The sequence below is a fragment of the Zingiber officinale genome, chromosome 9B, assembly GCF_018446385.1.
Source record: "Zingiber officinale cultivar Zhangliang chromosome 9B, Zo_v1.1, whole genome shotgun sequence".
Taxonomy (NCBI): domain Eukaryota; kingdom Viridiplantae; phylum Streptophyta; class Magnoliopsida; order Zingiberales; family Zingiberaceae; genus Zingiber; species Zingiber officinale.
Genome location: NC_056003.1, coordinates 113,477,524 through 113,495,039, shown reverse-complemented (window position 1 = coordinate 113,495,039; position 17,516 = coordinate 113,477,524). Strand labels below are relative to the sequence as shown.

The following is a 17,516-nucleotide window of genomic DNA, read 5'->3' as shown; positions in this document are numbered from 1 at the left end:
TCATAATTTCTTAATTAGATTAGTAAACAATTTTCAAATCTAATTCCATATCCTATTAGAAAATAATTTCAAATCAAGAAATTTCCAATTAAATTAAAAAATAATTTTCTAACTTTGGATTTTCCTAACCAATTAGAAAATAATTTTCAAATCAGAAAATTCCTAATTAAATTAAGGAATAATTTTCTAAATTAGTTTTTCCTACTCATATTAAAAAATAATTTCTAAAATTGAGTTTCCTAACAAATTAGGAAATATTTTTGAAATTAAATTTCCTAACAAATTAGGAAATATATTCAAAATTGAAAATCTCTTATATCAAAATAGGAAACAATTTCCTTATCTAAAATTTTCAAAAATTACTTTAGACAACCTATGACATGTTAAACATAGATCTATGATCTATGTCAAAACAGACTACCACCATTGGATGTCTCTATACGTATTTTTAAAAATTTATTTCAAAAACAAACTACAAGTATAATAATTTTCTAAATTATTAAAACATGTGCATCACATACATATAGCATATACACATGCACAAACTGTTGGGAATATGCCCGTAAAACAGATATTTATTATTAATTGCTGAATTAAATAAAAGAAGTATTTATTTTATTGTTTGATTGTTTTATGCTTATTTGTATAAAAATGAATATCTGTATAAAATCCATAATATATTGATGTAACTATGATTTTAGTATATAAGATTGTTATATACAAGAGGATTAAAATCATAGATAATATATTTAAAATGTCCATGATTGATTAAAGTATGGATCTTTAATTGGAAATCATGAATGCAGTTTGCTGACATTATGAATATGATAGTCTTATCCGGACAATCAGTGTAATGACACTAAGTAGAGGCATTTTATATAATATGATTATATAGGACAAGGACCAGATGTGATTTAAGTGTCTATGTTTAAGTACCGTTACAAAGACTCGAATCAACATCGCTAAGATGATCATATGTAGATCAATCTAAATCCTGAGTTGTCATAGACTCCTTGTTTGTATTAACAAGTCTCTTGATTTGTTTGTTAAAACCTATTTTAAATAATAGGTGTAACACTTACATTTTGGAGACTCAGTTATACATTCAGCTGGGAATATGATTTATAGATACGGAATCCGTAACTTCCGAAAGGATGCTAAAATGGTTCTCTTGAGTGTTGATTCTAGCACTGAATAGTTTGAGCGCTCTAATTCATAATTAGATTATGAATTAACTATTCACTAGTGAATCAATGGTACTTAAGGTTTTAGATACAAATAGAGAGGTAAAACGGTAATTTCGCCTAGCTCTATTTGTGAACCATGAACGGAGGGTTGATCGACATGTAATGATTATATCAATGGACTGTTCAAATCTTTTGAGTAAATATGTTCCATAATTCTCAAGAGTTCAATTCCGGATTTTAGTGGAATAATCTCGGAATTAATAAATTAGATAATTAGTTAAAGAGCTTTAATTAATTGTATCTAAATTTATTGGAGCTAAAATTATGGGTCCATGGTCCCCAAACCATCTTCGTATAATCATGATGGATACTCTTAAATAATTAATTTGATTAATTATTTATTCTCACAAAATTTATTAACTAATAAATTGTTTATTATTTTTACTAAAAGAAGATATTCTATTTGTAATTTGATTACGAATAAAATATAAAAGAGAGAGAAATCAAATATTCAGATATTCTATTTGTAATTTGATTACGAATAAAATATAAAAGAGAGAGAAATCAAATATTCAGATATTCTATTTGTAATTTGATTACGAATAAAATATAAAAGAGAGAGAAATCAAATATTCAGATATTCTATTTGTAATTTGATTACGAATAAAATATAAAAGAGAGAGAAATCAAATATTCAGATATTCTATTTGTAATTTGATTACAAATAAAATATAAAAGAGAGAGAAATCAAATATACAAATATTCTATTTGTAATTTGATTACGAATAAAATATAAAAGAGTGAAATCAAATATTTGGATATTCTATTTGTAATTTGATTACAAATAAAATATATATAAGAGAAAAATCAAGTATTTAGATATTCTATTTGTAATTTAATTACGAATAAAATATAAAAGAGAGAAATCAATATTTGTGAATATTATAAATTTTCTCTCTCACTTTATAATACACGTTCCCATTTTTTCTCTTCCACTTTTGTATACATGTTCCCCTCTTTTCTCTCCCACTCGATAATACACGTTTCCTCTTTTTCTCCCATGTTCATAATACACGTTCCCCTCTCTCCTTACTATAATATACATCTCTCTTTCTCTCTCGGAAAAAAAGAAAGAAAGAATGAAAAAGAGAATTTTTGGTGAAAAATTCTACAGTTCATTTTGTGAGAAAAGTTAAAAGAGTTAGCCCACACTTTTGTCCATCCGTTGATTCGAAGAATTGGAGAGGAAGATCGTGGCATTGGAAGAACTCCGGCAACCTGTGAAGAACTCCGGCGACCTGCAAATCTTAGGCGCGAACTCAAGGTAAAGATTCTATTTTGTAGAATTATAAAGAAAATATTATAATGTTTGCATGTTGAATTATAAGATATTTTATAATTAAACAAGATCTTTTGTTCGATCTAAACAAAATTGTTTTGTTGTGAAAAATTTTAAAAGGCGTTTAATCTATTTTTCACACCTTCCGTTGCGCATCGAACAGTTAAATACCAACACAAACATGGTCGTAGAACAAAATTTCATAAAGAAATTATACATACCTAATGACGTGTAGAGAAAACGACATCAATTAGCAAACTTAATCAAATTTGCCAATATCAATATCCACGCAAAGATATATTCGAGAAGACTTTATTAAGCCATAAGTTTCGTCTATGATTTGGTACTTGCCAAAGGAAGAGATGAAGCGATCTGAGAGAGGATACTTAGCTCATCTTTGTACCCGACGACAAGGGCAACCCAGCGGCACAAAGCGAGAGAGGGAGCAAGCAACGGGGCTATTGTCAGGAGAAGCTGCTAGCCACAGCTTTTAGTCGCTGTTCGGCAGCTTGATAACCAACGAGAGGCAGCAAAAAGCCAAGCCTTGAGGGTTAGCAACAAGGGCAAGCGGCTAGAAGCTTGCCAGCAGCCAGTAGGTGGCCAATGGTGGGTTAGAAGAGGTAGCAGTGGCTCACGGTAGCAAGCAAGGAGGAATTTCCTCCTTGCTGTCAAGCACCCTTTGTGGTTGCTGGATGGCCGACGACCGGTAGGAAGGCCAACAGTAGATGGCCAGACTCCGATGGCTGCAGATGACACCGATTAGAGGTGGCAGCATAAAGAGGGGTCCTCCCTGAGGCGGCAGCGACAAAGAGAGGGAGAGGAAGAGGAAGCAAAAACCTAATTCACAATTAGATTCTCTTCCAATAAATAATTAATTATCTCTTCTCCTCATAGACTATATATATACATCTTCACAATAACTTGGGAAACAAGTCATCTCCCAAACCCAAAATCTAATAGAAACCCAATCCATTAGCATTAAACTTGGTTCAAACCAAACTAATTTTAGTTCATAACTAAACCAAACCAATTTCGTTCATTGCTAAACCATAATGAATCTAACTTTGCTTACAATAGGCATGACCCATTATCGATTCCGTTCCAACAAATATCTTCCATATTTGCGCCTCGTCTGGTCTTACCAAGCTTAGTCTCTCTCAATTTGAGAATTCAATTTTTAAACTTATTTTAAATTTTTTGAATAAACTCATAGTACATGTGATCTAATAGGAAATTGTTTATGTTAGTCATCCATAATTAATCATTAATTATGGATCGGTTATGAATGTCACCTAGTAGTACATTATGATCTTAAATTAACCAAAAAATTACAATTGATCCCAGAACTAAATCTGAACCCTTAAGAAGCTACAATTATCAGTGCGTCTATTTCTTTTACTCATCTTATAACTACTTGGTTTAGGATATGATTTATGTGTCAGTCCTAGCTCAAGTAGTAGTTCCTTGTCTCGCAGATTCAAATTACTTAAACACATGTCTAAGAAGACTATTCTCTTAACATGTAATGTTTTAGCCAAAGACTTACGAGTAATAATCCTGACGAGATCATAGGATATACATCTCCTAATAAAAGAAGTGGTTAATCCTCTGTGAGTTATTCAAACACTTTCGAGTATATTGACTTATACCCGATCATCCCAAACTTGCACATCTTAAGAGATGATTGCCAAGATGTCAGAGTATAAGCCTCCATAACCCAAATGACTTGAATACCTAAGTCTAAGGAAACTTATATTCAAACTGCAATGAGATATTCATTGACATGTAGAGAACCACATGAAGTCTTATAGCAGGTCACATCCAATGAATTAGTTACCCTTAACCAACATCCATATGTTAATTCTTAATATCCCAATATTTTTAGTCAATGAGGAACGACTGCTTGAATAAACCAAGGAGCATAACATATGTTATTCTTACATAGTTGATGATGTCCAATCCCATCAATTCATCAACTAAAGAATATTTCAATACGTACATAATTACACTTGGAGAGATGTCTACTAATTGTGATCCAATCACAATTCTCTCATGCTATGCATTGTATTGTGGATTTCATTAATTAAGTTTAAGATCAATATCATATATATATTCAATGCACACTCAAGTAAGATTTTTTTTATCCAATAAATAATACAATATCTAAGGCAATTGTCTTATGACATCTCTCAAATATAGCATTGACTTAGATAACTGAACAAGTGATAATAAAAGAAAGGCTCAAGCCAATGCTAGAGCCACACTACACTGCAATGTGGACTAACTCAAGAATAATTGAGTAAAGTTTGATTGTTCAATAGTGCTAAGCAACTCTAGGATAAACTAATTGAGTTGCACGAAGGTTCAGCTCACTCACAAACTATAAAGAAAGATCTGCTACTAAGTCAGCCGCGACTTGACCAGGTATATACTTAAAGCATTTCCAAAGATTACTTTGTATGTATCAATGGTTAATACTCATAAAGTATCTAAGGATCTGTCAATTATAAAATTAGATGAGTTTTTTTTTGTGATTTTGAACTTCATGAACAAAGTAACATTGATCAGAAAGAAGATGGTATAGCTTTAATTGCAGGAAAATCCAAGCCAAAAATCAAGCCTAAAGAATTCCGAGAAAGAAGATGGTATAGCTTTAATTGCAGGAAAATCCAAGCCAAAAATCAAGCCTAAAGAATTCCAAGTCTGAATCTGAAGCAACATCTAACGAAGATGACCTATCTTTGAAAGTCGCGCACTTATCGAACGACCGATTCGACGAAAGAAGTTCACTCAAAAATTCATGAAAAAAAAAATCTCTAAGAAAGATCTAGAAAATATTCAATGCTTCGAATGTAAGAAGAAAGATCATTTCAAAATCAATTGTCCTCTACTAGAAGAAAAGGAGAAAGAACCTAAAAAGAGGAAGAAGAAAAAAAAAATCCTTTACTTGAAGAAAAGGAGAAAGGACCTGAAAAGAGAAAGAAGAAGAAAAAAAAAAAAAATCTTAAAGACAACTTTCGGATGAATCATCATTAGAATCCGAATCAGACTCATACCAAGTCAACATATTTGCATTGATGGCAATCAAAGAAGCGTCAAGCTCTGATTCCAAGTCAGATTACAATTCAACATTAGACCCAAGTCAAATCAGCTACTTAGAAAAGTCAACTAATGAGATAACAGTTCCACTCGCTAAAAAATAATACACAACCATTTCGTATATATAACACTTGCTTTCTAAACAACAAACCATTCCTTTATCCCAAAGCTACGGTGCAGCGATTAAGGTCTTTCAATGGTTAATTAAGTATTTAAAGTTCAATTCTAAATTAGGATACATTGTAAGAATTTTTTTCCAAGGGGATGACAAATCTAAGAAGGTTGATCGTCTAGATGCACCACCGTTGGAGCTTTTCGATTTATTCTGATAACCGGTGGAAAATTTCTATGGGACTGGAACCATCCCTTTTAGAATTAATCGATTTGAAAAAGATAGATACTTGAATTATAAAAAAACAAAAAAACAGTACTATACCTTTAAGTTTCTCAACATTCATCCTAAAGCATCATGATTGTTCATGCTTTTTGAACCAATTTCCTTTCGACTGACCTGTTTCAAACGATCAGTAGTAGGTCCCCCCTCTACTAGAACATGAATTGACTGGCAACAAGTTGCTTTTTGGATTTATAGTCTGGAATTGAGTGCATATTCCAGAGATTCCACTTTCCTGGCTCTATCATTCCACATGGTTCAGCTGTCTTTTAATGGCAGCATCATGTTCTCCACAGACGTCAGAGCACCATGTCAGTCCAAGATAAGTAAGTATTCAGACGAATGCACTTCGTGGACACAAGCAAACATTAGGTGTGGACAAGCACCATCCAAAGAAAGAAAGAAAGAAATTGTCAAATACCAGAAACTAGAACCACATTGCACCACTCCTTTTGTTCTTCAAGTTAAGATGACAGTCGTGCTTCAAGTTTTTCACAATTGTTGCCGAACCATTTCACTGTTTGGTGCGTTCAACTTCAAGCTTTAAGATGCAACTCACTGATGAGACACAACATGAAGCACAGAAGGAATCCTGATTCTAAAGTTGAGAGGCACTAAAAGCATGATATCACATGTAGATGTGACATGGCATTCATTAGCTTTGTCCCAACTTACTAATCTCAAATAAAACAGCTAAAAAACTTCCATCACTAATTGCTTGCCCAAGTTGTTGCTGAAGAAGTTTGGTAGGAACTCTCTTTCCTGTGTTTCATGAGAGTTCAAAAATAATTGGAATTGGAGTCCACATCTGAAAGCTACACATTGTTTGGGTCTTGCAGTAATTTGGAAGGCTAGATGCTGACCTCTGATAACTGAAATCCACTAATATTTGAAAGAAGCTGAAATTTAGTGCAGCATTGACAAACAGTGTTCAGGATTTATCCAAATCAGAAAAACAAAATGTACTTCACTTCTAGGATGCTACAGATTACTAGACTGAATTGCCTGTGCACTGGAATGGATTGTAAGATGATAGACATCACAAAAGACTAAAGAATTGCCTTCAGATTTCCGTCCTGTAAAATTTACCATCACAAAAGACTACATACCACAAGCACTGAAGACAACGAGATTCGCGTGCCTACTGTTAGACAAATTCACAGGAGCATTCTCCATGAACAATGTCAATTTCTGCTTTCCAGCAACATCAATAACTTCTTCACTCATCATTCCCTCTGAAGTAGTGCATCTTAGTTTTCTATCTGCACAGGAAAAAATCAATTTATATTAACTCAAGCCCGGGGAGGAAACTAAATGAACTTCAATCTCCAGAGCATTGTGTAAGATTTTTGATGAGCTGAAACCTGCTTCCATACTGCATGAATCTTGTTATCTTCATATCTCTACTTGCAAGACACAATCAGAGTAGAACAAGCACACATACTATATTCTGTCATTATTGAACTAGAACAAGTAGTATAGAACAGATTGTATAGAAGAGAAAATGAAAGAGAAGAGTGTCATTCTTGCAATCAATAGAATATATATTTTCCCAGATCCAACAGTTTCCTAGGTTTTGACTACATACAGACAGATGGTTCCAGCATATACAGAAAGATTCAATTCATTTACCACTCACAAAAATAAGAAACTATAGGAAAGATATTTGGTGTGGATCAACCCCCAGGCTATCCACTGCATACATGTCGCCTTCTACCAACTAATTCGATAGTTGCGATCGCGATTAGGGAGTAGCAACTGGTATAAACATCTGTAGTATAATCCATTGGTTGGAAAAAGGAACACTAGGGAATCTCTTATAATCCAAGAACGGATGCTCTCCAATCCGTTCTTGGACGAATTGTGTTTGCACATTAGGCGAGTCCCTCATCGCCATCATTCTTCTATGGAGAAAAGAGAATTCACTGGAGCAGAGGGGGGTGGGTGGGTTTGCTACAAACGAAGCAGACATATATATCTAAGCAAGCCAAAGCCAAGCTACGTAGGACCATTACTGACGAGCGCCGACGACTGCGATGGTTTCAGATGGAGGCGTCTTGGTCTTCGAGTTGGTAGCGTAGCTCGCCCGGTTGGCTCTGCGGGGAAGCACGAAGCGTAGGCGTTAGAGGAAATGACAAAATTGGATTTTTAAAGAGGGGAGGAGGGGAAGAAAGACGGATGACCTGCGAGGAGTCGGGGGAGCAGTCGGGAGGGGACTCGAAGAGGGAGAGGGGGAAGCGCTTGTCGACGACGCCGACGTCGAAGTGGATGATGCCGGAGGTCTGGTTGTCGAGGCGGATGGCGAGGACAGGGAACCAGAGGAAGAGGTCCTGGGCGGCAACGCCGGTGAGGCCCGCGATCTGTCCGGCGGAGATGGTGCCGGCGACGCTAGCGTTGTACCGCATCTCGCTCTCGAAGTTGGCGATGCACGGAGTATCCAGACGCGCCTCGAAGCGGCCGTCATCGTCCATGGCGAAGTCCCGCACGCCCTTGGGCAGGATCCCGATGGGAAGCCCGTGGGAGCGCAGCGCCTCGTAGGCGCTGCTGACTTCCGTCGCTGCCGCCGGCCAGGCGAGAGCGAGCAGCCACAAGAACAACAAGAGGCGCATAATCGGAGGGTGGTGGTAGGGAAAAGAGGAGGACGAGGCCGGAGATCTGAAGAGGAGGAGGAGGAGGAGGAGGATAATTTGGAGGGTGGTGGAGAGTAGATCGAGGGGAGGGTGTGAATGAGGAGCCCACGGGGGAACGGGGAAGGAGGGAGTTGGGTTTGGTTGTGGGTAGCTTCTTTTTGTTTGTTGGTTTATGGGGAGCGATGGTGGGGCCCGGGGATGAGGAGTTGTGTGGATCGGTTGCAAAGAGGGAGCAGCAGAGCCGAACACGTGGGGTGCTGGTGATAGCCATCCACTGCGGAAATCCATTTGGACTGAATTCTATAACGAATAAGAAATTAAATTAGGGGTAATTTTGAGTGCAGTCCGCAAACAAATCTTTACATGTAATCTTTATTCATAAAAATTTTTATTTTCACTTTCCAGTTAAATATTTTTATCTAATTGTCCATAATATTTTTAAGTACAACAAATCTAAAAATTAGTATAAATCCTTTTAAATTTAATATATTAATTTAGAATCTAGTATATTTTCTATCAAATTGAGTACGATTCTTTTTTCGTCTCAAAATATATTCGATTTTAGTTTAATGTATTGAATTTAATAGAAATTATATTTATTTTTAGACTATTTATACAAAAAAATATGAGGATTAATTTCGATAGAAAATATACTCGATCCTAATATAGAGTGCTGGATTCTAGTGTAAAATACTGAATTTAACATGAATTATACTTGTTTTTAGACTTTTTATATCTAAAAAATAAGAGGGACAATTTTAATAGAAAATATACTCGATTTTAATATAAAGTGCTGACTTTAAGAAGAATTATATTCGTTTTTGGACTTTTTGTATTCAATTTTGGACTTTTATATCTAAAAAAATCTGAGGGGCAATTTAGGTAATAATATTTCCATGAGTGAGTTAAAATAAGTAATAATGTAGGGAGTGTAAACAAAATTTTTTGGACATGGAGATTACATGTAAAGTTAAACATTATGATTGGAGATTTTTTTCTAATTTACCGTTAAATTAGATGCACACCTTTAATTTTTTTACTAACTCACTCAAAAATTTATTTGTTAATTTACACTATATAAAATATAGATACATTAAGAGATTTTCAAAGTACATTTATTTTAATTTAAATTATTTAGAATTTACTAAGTTCATCAACTAATTAATGGACTTATATCATTCAAAAATTCAAAAATATATTTTTTTAAAAAAAAAACAAAATAGTCCTAGAAATCCAAAACTATGGGCCAGCACTATTAGTAAATTCAAAAATTTTAAATTTTTTCAATAAAAAATTCTAAATATTAGTTAATGAATACCATTGTCTTAATCTTATAATGAGCTTATTATAAATTCTATTGAGTCTTTATAAATTGAAAATAAATTACTACTCTTAATTTATTCTATCAAATTCAAATTTGAGGATATAAATACATTAAAAAGTTTTAGGAGATATTGATTTAAAATAATTCAAAATTTTTTAATGGGACGAAACTGATTGATAAACTTAAAAAAAAACAAAAGTATTTCAAAAATACGGTAGGCAATTTAGATAATTTAAAACTAGAGTAGTTGAAATGAAATGGATAATAGTGAAACTTATTCCCATAGTTCAGTAAATTACCGTAGAAATATGATATGTGATGCACTTCAATTTTAGATGCCCTACTTTGCAAGTAGGGATGTAAATAAGTCGAGTCGAGTCAAGTTTTAGGACGTTCAAGCTTGTTTGATAAAATATCCGAGCCGAGCTAAGTCGAACTTAAAATGAACTAAGCTTTTGAAATGAGTGTTCAAGCTTGACTTAGTTTATTTTTTATGAGCTTGAGCTTGTTTGAAGCTTGCTTGAACTTGGTTCGTTTAGATGTTATCAAGCTCTCAATTCAAAAAAAAAAAAAAGTGGAACCGCCATATCAGCGGCCTCCCTAGAGCCGGTCCCACAGATATGGAGGGAAGTAAATATAGGTACACAGCTGAAAGCGCATAGCCGGGACGTTAACCCCAGGCAATGACACCCCGAGGAACGAACCCTGGACCTTTCGGCCACGAAACCATGCGCCCCCAGTTGTGCTACACCCCGAGGATCGAAGTCAAGCTCTCAATTCAGGCTTGGCTTGAGCTTGGTTCGAGCTTGGCTTGAGCTTGTTTTGAGCTTGGTTTGTTTAGATGTTATCAAACTCTCAATTCAAGCTTATTTGATTATTTGAAAATTTTAATTGTTTGATTGGTTATTATGATTGATAATTTAAATTTATTTATTTTATTTTATTTTATTATTTATTTATCATATTAAAAAGAGGTTTATTAATAAATATAATTCGTAAACATTGTTCATGAACGTTAACGAGCTGAACACATGTATTCAAACTTGTTTGTTTAGCTTAACGAGCTGTTCAAACTTGTTTATTAATTAATCTTATGTATATTGAACGAACATAAATAAACTCTTATCAAGCCGAACACCAAGCTTGTTAATGGACACTTGGTTCATTTACAACCCTATTTGTAGGTAGAAAATACTTTCTTATTCCGCCATATCCTTTCAACCCAGGCCAAAATTAATGGAGTCGATTACCTACCTAAATCGACTGAAGCCAAATTAATGCAGCATGAAAAGAGTTATAACGTTTTTATTTCCTTTTCATTTCATGCAAAGTTCTTTGTTACCTCTCCTTTCCAAGGACTTTTAAAACTTTAAAGTTTCGCATCAAACCTATTAATTTATAGGCCAAAAACTATGGCAAACCACGCCAACTGAGGTATCAGACAATGATATTGGAGCATAAAACACAATTTCCTCTGATAAGCAAAACTAAGCCGGTAAAGAAATAATAATTAATCAAGTTGGGTAACATCGACCTTGAGTGACCAACTCAGTCTCACGGAAGTTTTCCACTGACCATCAGAATAAATCAGGAAGCGCTCGCAGCGAGCAACCCAGGAGCCCAATATCCTTTAGTTACGTACCCTATTTAGAGAAAAAATTTATACAAATTCGTCGAAGAAATATAGCACACAAGGAATTTCCTGATAGATTGTTAACAGGGTGGCATGGAACAATCTCCCGTACGCATCTTCACAACTACAAATAACACAATCATTTCAAAGTCTTTCCCTAAGAGCATCCACATTGCTCTATTAATAGAGTGTTATAACATCTCTATTGATGTTAAAACTAATGTAAGAAGATATTATAACACCTCTTCCCATGAACAACATTATCTTGAACGTGTTCAATATGGCATAGGATGGACCGTCCTGGTCCATCCCATGAACATATTTTTTAAAAAATTTTATTTATTAAAATAAATTATATATTTTGAAATAAAAAATTAAATAAAATAGATAAATAATAAAACACGAGTATATTTTTTTAATAATAATAATTTAAATATTTTAAAAAATATTTATTTAATATGATATAATTTTAAAATGATTAAGTGGACTGTGCGCCCCATATATAATGAGTGTTAATGTTAAAAGAAATATGAGTGAAGTTTATTATAATAAATATGTGACAGTGGACATTATGATTTTTGATGAGATGATAAATGTTATAATTATGATGTATTATAGATGCTCTAACAACGCCGGAGTTCCTGATTACCTGTTACATGACCAGTAAACATTAAACTCGTAAATGTGATTTTGCAAGTATAGGAGAGAATATGAGTCTACCAACTTATGTTGGTGAGCCATTAGGTTCACTACTAGTCTGGGAATCTGAGAAATCAGATTGGTTGCTGTTACACACTCGTGGTATAGACAGGTGATAAGATAATCAGACAACTGACAAGTGCAGCTTCAATAACTGTCAAAGCTAAAAAGAGGTTGTTTGACTAACCAAGAGGTTGTTCCGCAAACAGGATATGGGTTCGCAGGTGTTAGTTAAAAGTGTAAAAGCAAGACAATTTTTTTGTTTTTTCAAGAATGCGAGTGGAAAATGTACCCGCGATGTAATCCTCTTAAGTCTGGTCGAGATGTCATCTGTTAGGACCGTGAGACCGACAAGAAAAGATGAATTGCTCTAGAAAAAAAAAAAAAATTTAAACTTTTCTCAATCTTATAGTTTGATTAAGACAATCATTTTATTAAAATAAATTAAAATGCATAAATTAAAAGATATTATCGATTTTTACCTGTTTATAACTGAGAAGTTGTTAATCCAAAATGTTGAAAACACTAATCAAAATTTCCTTTCGTCTTAGGTGAAGAAGCATTTTACAAACATTGGAAACGCACAATTAAAGTAGTAGAACAGAAAATGAACTCCTGTACAAGTGATTGTATGAACTACTAAAATCAAGGCTCTATTTATAACCTGCTAGTCGAATCTGACCATTTGTTCACATGGCAGCTCCGACACCTTGGTGTGGATAAAATTTTATCCACGTCGTAAAGACTCGCAACGGCTACTCTAGATAAAACTTATATGGTCCGGACGCATGGAACAGCTCCGGGTGCCCGGACCGTGTTGACCAGCCTTCAAACAGGGCGCGTCGAGGAGACGCCCTGGGTTACCCCCGGGGGTCCTGACGTTCGGACCGTCCGAGCGCCTGAACTTGGTTCAAGCTCCCGAACAGTCAACATCTTGTTGACTATCTGGTTCTCCTCCAATCCAGCTCCTGTTCACTTGGATGATTTTGGTCATCTGGAATAAGGCTCATCCAAATCCATTTTCTGGCCTTCTTCTCGAGCAACCTTCTGCTTCGGCTTCTCGTCCCTCGAAAACGCCGCGCGCTTTTTTTTCGTTCGCCAATGTATTCTTCCGCAGCACCTCATCTCTCAGACGCACCGAGCTCGTCAACTCTCTCTCATGTCGTCCTTCTCACTAGCTGCGTCTTTCGCTCGACTTCCTGTGCTCCTAAATTCCTGCACACTTAGACACAAGACATCAAATACACACAAAACTCAACTTAACTCGGTTGACCACATCAAAACTACCTCGGGATAGCTACATCATCCTCATCATAATCATCCTTGTTCAAAGAGCACCCATAGGGGTGAAGATGTCATATGACTGAGAGATGGAAACCATCCTAGCCAATCAAGTTATCCAAAGGAAATATCACGCGTCGAGCCAACAATATCTTGTAAAGTGGAAGGGATTGTCACATAGCGAAGTAAGTTGGGAACCAACAGAGGGACTTTGGCAATTCAAGGACCAAATTGCTCTATTCCACAAGGGCAACAAGGATGTTGCCAGCATAGGTAGGGGAGGATGTCACCCTCCATGACCTACAAGAGGTTCCAGAGTATTACAACGTGCATCTCCATGATTCTAGGATGTTCTAGAATACCCCAAGATTCCTTCCAAATCTTGTAAAATACCCTAGAGAAGTGTAGTAAGAGATTTACGAGAATTCTCCACCTTCAAGAATGTTCTGGAGACTTAATCTCCACCATAAGATTCTTTAGATCTTTGTCATTCTTTCCTAGGTTAAGTACTATAAATAGGCTAGCCATCTTCATTTGTAGATCATCCAAGTTTGCATCCAACTTTGTATCCAAGCTGGTATGCAAATATCCAAGTATTGTAGAAGACCTTTCCCTCCCAAGCTTTCTGAGTTCTTTGCTTGCTTGAATTAGGCTTACTTAGCATTTTACAACGAAGAACGTCTGTGTTGCACAGTGCTAGCATCTAAAGGATTTAGCACGTGACATAAGGCTCTTGATTAAGCCCTACTTCTCCTTCATTCATCGTTGGATCTTTTGGAGCTGCAACCTCTCCTTTCTCTTATTCTTTTGCAGTCCGCAATCAATCCTCTTCTTCTTTGGCTTCTTTATGAGTTTCGACCAAATACAAACCCAAATCTCATAAACTTCTTATTCTTCTTCCTTACATTGTTGTTGCTCCTGCTACTCCCTCTCCTTTGGCTCTTTACTCCTCTTTGGTGCCATTAGCACCATGTGTGTAACATGCACACAGCATGGCAAAGATATCATTTCATTTTGACCAAGGACCAAAACCTTGACTCGGAATGAAATTTCAGACCTTATATCACATGTATGTAACATGCATCAACAAGCTTTATATTGAATATCAATGGTGAGTTCCTCTTTTACTAGTGTAAATAAATAGACTAAGAACAGACTCATGAATGTAAAGCAAAAACTAGAATTGTACTTTATGCATCTATAGATGATATTGTACCCATTTATAAAACAACATGGCACTCATCAAGCATAACAATAAATGGACAAAACCAACGGGGAATGGAAGGTTTCAGGAATGTACCAAATTACTCTCTGCAACTAGAACCTCAATATTTTGTTGATTTAGTTCTTCTGGACGAAGTCTTTCAGATTCTTTAATCTTTTCTATAATATGCTCAAAAACAACTTGTTGATAATGGTTGCTCAAAGAACATTGGCTATACAAAAGAAAAGATGTATGGCGAAGTAGGAAATAAACTAGGTTATCAGGAAACAGATTGTTGATGCTTGCTGTAAAACATGACAAATGCAGTTTAATACAGTAGGAAATGTTACAAATTAAAGTGACGTGGTGATAAGATTTCTTTATTTCTTAAGATTAAGTTAGTAGTATGAGTCATCCCTATTTACATGGTTAGTGGTACGAGTCATTCCTATTTACATGGTTAGTGGGATTAGTATAATGTTATCTTTATCTCTTGTAGTGTATTTAAAGGGTCGATGGTGTAAGTATTTAGTGTGCAAGAAAAATAAAACAGTATTTTCAAGTCTCTCCCCTCTTCTAATATTCTTCTTCACAGTTCGATCATCGAGGTCTTCCTTCTGGGTGGCTTCGTTTTTCGTTACATGGTATCAGAGCCAAGTTGCATTCGTGAAGAAGGTATCGTTTTTTTTAATATGGAAGGTGGTGGTCGTATTGCGGGATTTGGTATGATGCTCTTGAATCAGTCCAACTATCGGATTTGGAAAACCTGTATGGAATCGTATCTTGTTGGTGAAGATCTATGGGATGTCGTCGTCATCAATGGTGTTGTTGCTCCGGAGGACGCCCCCGCTAATGCGGAAGCGCTCAAGAATTGGAAGCAACGTAATGCGAAGGCAGAGTTTGTTTTAAAGAGGTCTATTTCACATGAGATTTTCGAGCATATAATGGGATGTGCGTCGGCTCGAGAGATTTGGGATACGCTTGATCGTTTGTTCAACAAGAAGAATGAAGCTCGACTACAATTACTCGAGAATGAGTTGGCGGTTGCAAAGCAAGATGGAATGTCATGTTCAGAATTTTTTCTGAAAGTGAAGAACTTGTATTAGGAAATCTCTCTTCTAAATCCCGAAGAAAAGATCTCAAATGCTCGGTTGAAGCGGTATATCATTCGTGGACTTCGGCCGGAGTACACTCCATTTGTCACGTCAATTCAAGGGTGGGCTCAACAACCGTCGCTTGAAGAGTTTGAGAATCTTCTCTCCTCGCAAGAGTTGTTGGCTAGACAAATGGCCGGAACGCGTATCAAGGAAGAATCAAGCAATGCCTTGTTCACAAAGAAAGGTGACTCGATGAAAGATGAAAGTAAACCGGAAAGAGAATCTTCGAAGTTATCGAAGAAAAGTTTCAAGTGTTATCGTTGCGGCAAACTCGGCCATATCAAGAGGAATTGTTGAGTTAAGTTGAAGTCAGGAAATTATGCGGATGTTGCGGAGAAACGAGAAGAACAAAAGGAAGAAGATTGGAGTCATTGTTTTCTCGCAGACTCAGTCATCGAAGACTCACAGTGGGTGCCTTGCTTGATGACTGAAGGAAATTTAAACGAGAAAATTTCTACCAACAAAGAGTGGATCGTGGATTCCGGATGCAGTCACCACATTACCGGAGATGAGTCCATCCTCTCGCGTTCTTGGACACACGACGGCAGGAGTGGGATCTTGACCGCAGATAAAACTGTTCATAAAATTCGAAAGGAAGGCACGGTTGTCGTCGATAATGACCATGGGGAATCAATCACTCTCAATAGTGTGTATCATGTACCAGAGATACAAAAGAACCTCTTCTCCGTCGCAAACGCGGTGGATGCTGGAAATTTCGTGCTCTTCGGGCCGCGAGATGTGAAGTTGTTCGGAACGTCAAGGAAATCAAGGCTGATGTTGTTCATACAGGTACGAGGGTGAAAGATTAATTTGTCTTGTCGGCGTCAAATTCTTATATCGAGAAGATGAGGAGCAATGATACGTCTTCCTTATGGCATGCGAGACTTGGTCATATAAATATGACAAAAATGAGGGCCATTATCCAAAAGAAGTTGGTGGAAGGGTTGTATGATTCCATGAAGATTGACAATGAAGGAGTTTGTGAAGGGTGCCAATTCGGAAAGTCACATCGACTTCCTTTTGAGAACTCAACCTCTCGATGCACGACTCCTTTAGAACGGATCCATAGTGACTTGATGGGTCCAACAAAAACTACATCCTACTCTGAAGGTAATTATATGTTGTTGTTCGTAGATGATTATTCTCGGTTCACGTGGGTTTATTTTGTGAAGCATAAGCCAGAGACATTCTCTATTTTTCTCGACTTCAAGAAAATCGTCGAAGGAGAATTAGGTAGAAAAATTAAGACGTTGCGGATAGACAATGGAGGCGAGTTTTGTTCAAATGAGTTTCTCTCCTTCTGTCGAGACAATGGTATTAAAAGGGAGTTGTCATGTCCGGATACACCACAGCAAAACGAAGTTGCGGAGAGAAAAATCAGACATCTTGTGGAGACTTGTAAGAGTTGGTTGCACACGAAGAAATTGCCCAAGGAGCTGTGGGCGGAGGGAATGAATTGTGCAGCCCATGTGATCAATCGGACGCCCCTTAGTTCGACAAATAACAAGGCACCATATGAATTGTTGTATGATGTTAAACCAAACGTGAAGCATTTTCGAGTATTTGGAT

General features: G+C 36.1%; 1 protein-coding gene across 1 annotated transcript; it reads right to left on the bottom strand.

The window, feature by feature from the left end:
• Nucleotides 1-7,524: 7,524 nt before the first annotated feature.
• On the bottom strand, nucleotides 7,525-8,937 carry LOC122023299. Its single transcript, XM_042581357.1, has 2 exons — nucleotides 8,203-8,937; nucleotides 7,525-8,115 (listed from the first exon to the last, which is right to left on the bottom strand). Exons 1-2 carry the CDS (start codon nucleotides 8,935-8,937, stop codon nucleotides 8,062-8,064), a joined length of 789 nt encoding a protein of 262 aa, XP_042437291.1. The 3' UTR covers nucleotides 7,525-8,061.
• Nucleotides 8,938-17,516: the final 8,579 nt, after the last annotated feature.

Coding starts and splice junctions, on each gene's coding strand:
- LOC122023299 (XM_042581357.1), bottom strand. CDS start 8,937: ATGGATTTCCGCAGTGGATGGCTATCACCAGCACCCCACGTGTTCGGC. Junction 8,116..8,202: donor GCTCCCCCGACTCCTCGCAG/GTCATCCGTCTT, acceptor GCTTCCCCGCAG/AGCCAACCGGGCGAGCTACG.